At 39.0% G+C, this 6,333-nt stretch overlaps 1 protein-coding gene across 1 annotated transcript; it reads left to right on the forward strand.

Moving 5' to 3' along the window:
• Positions 1–829: 829 nt before the first annotated feature.
• LOC122932203 lies at positions 830–5,562 on the forward strand. The gene is made up of 2 exons (XM_044286482.1): positions 830–4,084; positions 4,335–5,562. Exons 1-2 carry the CDS (start codon positions 3,006–3,008, stop codon positions 4,420–4,422), a joined length of 1,167 nt encoding a protein of 388 aa, XP_044142417.1. The 5' UTR covers positions 830–3,005; the 3' UTR covers positions 4,423–5,562.
• The last annotated feature ends 771 nt before the right edge of the window (positions 5,563–6,333 follow it).

The raw sequence follows: 6,333 nt of genomic DNA on the forward strand, positions 1-6,333 counted from the left end.
CAGAAAACGCATATACAAAAAACGCAGGATAAGCCTTGTCTAAGAAGGAAATCCAGTGATCCACATTTTGGTGCTATCTACGATATAAAAGGCGGAGGCAAACAGGTGATGCAGTACCACTGATGAAGGGAAAGAGAGTTCCCGAAACGCGCCTGGGCTGGATCGCACACCTGTAAAGAAGCACCTCCACATATGCAAGCATGGCCATGCTATAAAGTTGGACTGAAGGACTGTTGAAACGATCCGAACTAAGATCAACAAATCGAAAAAATCTCTGCCTTCCTATTGTATCGAATGGGGATATCGTGTATTAAGGAAAGCTGAAATCCCGCTCGAATTACCGCGAGATCTCGGGTAAGTTGGCTGGAGGAGGACGCAGCGAGACGTCGGCACCGTCCCGCGCCGCTCGATCCTCACTGAAGTAGGACGCCAACAGTAAGGAAGGTAAGAGGATTCACCTTATGAACATAGCACCCAATATTTGGCATGGGACTAAAATTAGCGCAATAGTCATTAGACTGTACCAGCGCTTAACAGTTGTGAAGTGACAGTATTACTGGAGATTCTTTATGCAGCAGGATTCGTATTATACAATATACCGACCCATTTGCTTGTTCATATTTCAACTGGAACGGAACAGCGGTAGAGAACTTGATCATAGTGCAGTGAGCTAAATAGCGTAACGTGTATTATACAAAAAAGGAACTACTCCCACTAACATTCTCAATCCCTGTGGACTTTTCACATTTTATGAAGTGTATTTCTATTTTATTGTATATTATTGTATATTGTTTTCTCATATTGCACACGTTTTCATTTATAAATATTGTGATTTAATTAAATTCTATTAATTTTACAAATCCAAATGCAGTGTGCTCGCCCATAATTTCAACTTCTATACCAATACTTATTACCAGAGGGTCGGTGTCCCTCTTTTTGGGTTAGTTGCACCTATTCCACCATCTCGCCCAGAATGAGCCACCGCTGTGAAATTTGTATTTCCCAATTGCAATCACCCATTTTGTGTGCACTTCTTTTGACGGCATTATGGACATTTGGCAACATTTAGAGACAAAAAGAATAAGAGCTGAAACATATAAGTTTAATGACACTAGGAATGTACAATTGGAAAATAGAGATATGATCGATATTTTTCGTGAACTAGAGTTTTTTTTTTACAAAAACAACTAAAACAATATTGGGAAATCAGGTCCCTACAACAATATTTGGAAAATAACAAAATACCGAAGGGTCTTCTATTACAGAAAATCCCAGCACAAGATTTACTCAGTGACAAATTTGAAGAAGAGTGGAATGCAGTATTATTTGCGCACTCAGTCATTGATCAAATTGATTATTAAAAGACAAACTGAAATGCTGGATGATCTTAATAGTAAGATATTAAAATTAAAAGAGCAAATAGACAAATTCCCTGAAATTGAAGAATTAGAAAATTGGCAGGAGAGATTGTGTAAGGGATAAGATAGAATTGAGAATGATATAATAAACAAAAAAGGGAGGAAACATATAAGCCCCCCCAAAAAACTATCAGATAGAAGATACCCATGAGAACATAAACAGATTTGAAGACAACTCCCCCAAAAATAGGGAAATAAGAGAAGAAGACGTACAAAGTAAATGCACAGTTACAGTAAACAATAGATATGACCAATTGTCCAATCAACATTTTTTAGATCACACCCCAGCACATCACATGACCAGGACGAGACACAAAGAGCACACACCCCCCACTCGCAACCGGGAATCACCAATACACCAGTACAACCTGAGGCACAAGCACCACCACTTACCACAAACGTTAGAAAATCACCATTATCACAATGCTCAAGGAATAGAACACGCCACGTATCCCACAAGGAATCGCAGGGATCCCCGAAAACATTATCATCAAGATCACACAGAGGGTCCAAAAAGACAAGAAGAAGTCACAGGAAGAGACAGACAGCACAGGAGGCACCAATAAAATACACAACAATAATACATTTAAGTTCAGTTAATCTCACTAATTCACAAACCTTATTACTAGAAAAAGGCCTAAAATTTACACCCACCGAAAAATTGGACAAGTTTTCTGTGTATATAGGGATCCAAAAATTCATAAGAAATTTATGTTTAAAAAAACATTTCCTAAAAAACCCACTAGTGAGGACTGATGCTATAGACCAAGTAGGGAAGTCTATATTGAAAAATAGATCAACATTATTTCCTAGGAACTAAATTAGTGCGGAAATGTCCACTTTTCAAAAAAATGTCGAAGTGGATATACGCAAAATAAAAACAACATTTTTGGGTCGAGACAATTTGACAAGACAGGAATGCCACACTATAAGACAATTGCAAAAAAATGAAGCTATCACCATACACCCCGCAGATAAAGGGGGCACGGTGGTAGTTCTAAATACAGCAGACTAAAATGAAGAGTGTCTTCGACAACTCATGGATGCAAAAACATACATGAAGCTAAAAAATGACCCACTGGAATGTTTTGATCAAGAATTGAAACTGTTAAGCAGAAAAGGCTTGGATATGTCGATCATTTCCAAGCAGGAACACAACGTCATTTTGGGGACACAGAGGAGACTACCTGTCTTCTACTGTCTCCCCAAAATTCATAAATGCTTGGTGAAACCGCCCGGTAGACCAATAGTTTCGGGCATAGGATCTATATCTTCAAATCTGTCCAAATATATAGATGTACAAATACAACCTGTGGTGAAAAAAACTAGCTCCTATATTAAAGATACAACCCATATTATACAAATATTGGAGGCGTTAGAAGTTGAACCGGGGTCGATTATGGGTACACTTGATGTACAGTCATTGTACACGGTAATCGACCACCAACAGGGTATGTCAGCAGTAAGGGAACAATTGAAGAGAGATGGAATAACGGATGATGCATATATTAATTTCATTATAGAGGGTATAAACTATATTCTAACCCACAATTATTTTTATGTTGAAGGGAACTATTACCTACAGAAATGTGGGACCGCCATTGGGACCAGATTCGCCCCCAGTTATTTTTAGTTGAATGGGAAGAGACAAACATCAGACCCAGACTGGGGGTGGATCTGGCCCTATGGCGAAGATTTATAGATGATATCATTTTTATTTGGAAACACAGTAAGGAAGATTTAGAACTATTCTTGCGAAATATCAACCAGATTCAATTAACTCTAAGGTTTACTTCGAATATTACAGAAGAAACAGAATTCCTAGATTTAAAGATAAAAGAGTTAGGTAATAGATATATATGTAAAACATTCTTTAAGTCCATGTCGAAAAACAGCTTCATACAATCCTCTAGCTGTCATCTGCCAAATTGGCTGATTAATGTCCCATTCGGCCTGTTTCGCAGAATCAGAAGAAAATGTACACAAGACCAAGATTTTGAGACAGAAGCCATAAAAATGAAGAATCAGTTTTTAGATAAAAAATATCCAGAAAAAGTTGTGGATGCAGCATTGGAGAGAACCAGAAAATTAGATAGACAAACATGGTTCACCAATAAGGAACCAGTGACTGAAGAAAAGCAAGATACAGAGGCAATAAACTTAATAATAGTCATAAGAGGGTACAAAAAAATTATAAAAACCCACTGGCAGCATATCTTGAGTGATAAGATGATAGGCCATCTCTTACCAGTTATACCATCTTTAACATTTACTAATCTAGGTTTAAAAATAGCCCCATCCATTAAAACACCAAAACCAATAATGGGTGAGAATACAATTTTGGGCACCTGGATGAAGCTCAAAGGCTTCTTCAAGTGTGATAAATGTATGGCATGTAAGATTAATCCTATACCTAGGAAAACAACAACAATATCTTCTACACAAAACACTCATACATGGGAGATTAAGGAATGCCTAACTTGCAATACCAGCAGAGTTATCTACCTGATCCAGTGTCCATGTAAGAGACAATACATAGGTAGAACCAAACGACCTATGAAAACTAGGCTGGCAGAACATATAGCCAACATAAGAAAGGGGTATGACAAACATTGTCTAGCCAAACATTTTAGAGATGTACACAACAAAGATCCATCCAACTTGATCTTCATGGCACTGGAAAAGGTGGATAGACACTGGCGGGGAGACAACTACATCAAGCAGATGTCCAAAATAGAGTCAAGATGCATTTATGAATTTGGATCGATGCTGCCAGTGGGTCTAAATGCAGAACTGGAGCTTTTTGGGTTCTTGTAGGCTGGGTGCCCCTGAATCGACTCACACGCCGCAGTCTGGCCATTCATCGGCACTGCGTTGTGAACTCGAGCAGGGGTCCCCAGCCCTATACAACTTGATCAAGATGCACCAAAATCTCCATATACATATTATTATAATTAACCTTGCTTTTAGTGGCAATGACAAATTGTTTCAACTCAAATTTTAAAACAATATATGTGATCGAAGGGGTATATTATATGACCCAAAGTGGGAACATTATAATTACATTTGAGAAAATGATGATATTTATGCTCATATCTTATAGTATTCATTTATAACTCTAAATTTTAACATTTTATTATTTTTATGTTATAATAACTGTAAGAAATGTATTGAATACACTTCTAAGAAATAATCCACAATAATTACTCCCATATGAAATTGCAGGCACTACATACATACTATATGTATATGTATACATACATACTATATGTATGGGTATATGTCCAACTTTAAAATTGAATAATTCAGTTATGCAATTTGGAATAGGAATTCTGTTCATACAAGATGTTGAGAAGGATGAAAGGAACATATAGTGCAAAAAACGCATATGTGCAAAAAAGACGCACAGAAAAAGCATATACAAAAAACGCAGGATAAGCCTTGTCTAAGAAGGAAATCCAGTGATCCACATTTTGGTGCTATCTACGATATAAAAGGTGGAGGCAAACAGGTGATGCGGTACCACTGATGAAGGGAAAGAGAGTTCCCGAAACGCGTCTGGGCTGGATCGCACACCTGTAAAGAAGCACCTCCGCATATACAAGCATGGCCATGCTATAAAGTTGGAATGAAGGACTGTTGAAACAATCTGAACTAAGATCAACAAATCGAAAATATCTCTGCCTTCCTATTGTATCGAACGGTGATATCGTGTAGTAAGCAAAGCTGAAATCCCGCTCGAATTACCGTGAGATCTCGGGTAAGTTGGCTGGAGGAGGACGCAATAGTCATTAGACTGTACCAGCGCTTAACAGTTGTGATATGACAGTATTACTGGAGATTCTTTATGCAGCAGGATTCGTATTATACAATATACCGACCCATTTGCTTGTTCGTATTTCAACTGGAACGGAACAGAGGTAGAGCACTTGATCATAGTGCAGTGAGCTAAATAACGTAATGTGCATTATACAAATAAGGAACTACTCCCACTAACATTCTCAATCCCTGTGGACTTTTCACATTTTATGAAGTGTATTTCTATTTTATTGTATATTATTGTATATTGTTTTATCATATTGCACACATGTTCATTTATAAATATTGTGATTTAATTAAATTCTATTAATTTTACAAGTCCAAATGCAGTGTGCTCGCCCATAATTTCAACTTCTATACCAATACTTATTACCAGAGGGTGGGTGTCCCTCTTTTTGGGTTAGTAGCACCTATTCCACAATCTCGCCCAGAGTGAGCCACCGCTGTGAAATTTGTGTTTTATATAGGCCAATAAAGACCAGGCCTGGAGCGAGAGGAGAAGCCACCCACCCAGCACTTTGGTTACTCCCAGTAAGAGGCGGCCTGGATCAGCTTTACAGCCATACCAACAACAAACAGTGTCAACCAGCACTAGCTGCCACTGACACTTAGAACTACCGGCTCTTACCTCACCGAGGCCAGGAATCTCGGTGACACATACCTTCCATCAATGACAGCCCATTGCGCCTTCTTACACACAAACCCCCTTTGTTCAACCCTGAGGGTGTAAACACCCGCCAGTTAGTGTACCCGGAACAGAGCATCTGCGTTTCCCTGTAACCTGCCTGCCCTATGTTCCACAGAAAATTTTAAGTTTTGTAATGACAAGAACCACCTGGTGACCCGAGCATTCCTCTCTTTGGCCTGGCTCATCCATTTGAGAGGTCACCAGACGGAATTTTCTCCCCAACAGATAATAGCGGAGAGACTCGAGTGCCCACTTGATGGCCAGGCAATCTCTCTCCACTATACTGTACCTAGTCTCGGCTGGGGTAAGTTTTTGGCTCAGGAAAACAACGGGATGTTCCTCCCCATTAATTTCCTGAGAGAGTACAGCTCCGAGGCCTACTTCAGAGGCATCGGTCTGTACCACAAA

This window comes from Bufo gargarizans, chromosome 3 (assembly GCF_014858855.1).
Source record: "Bufo gargarizans isolate SCDJY-AF-19 chromosome 3, ASM1485885v1, whole genome shotgun sequence".
Taxonomy (NCBI): Eukaryota; Metazoa; Chordata; class Amphibia; order Anura; family Bufonidae; genus Bufo; species Bufo gargarizans.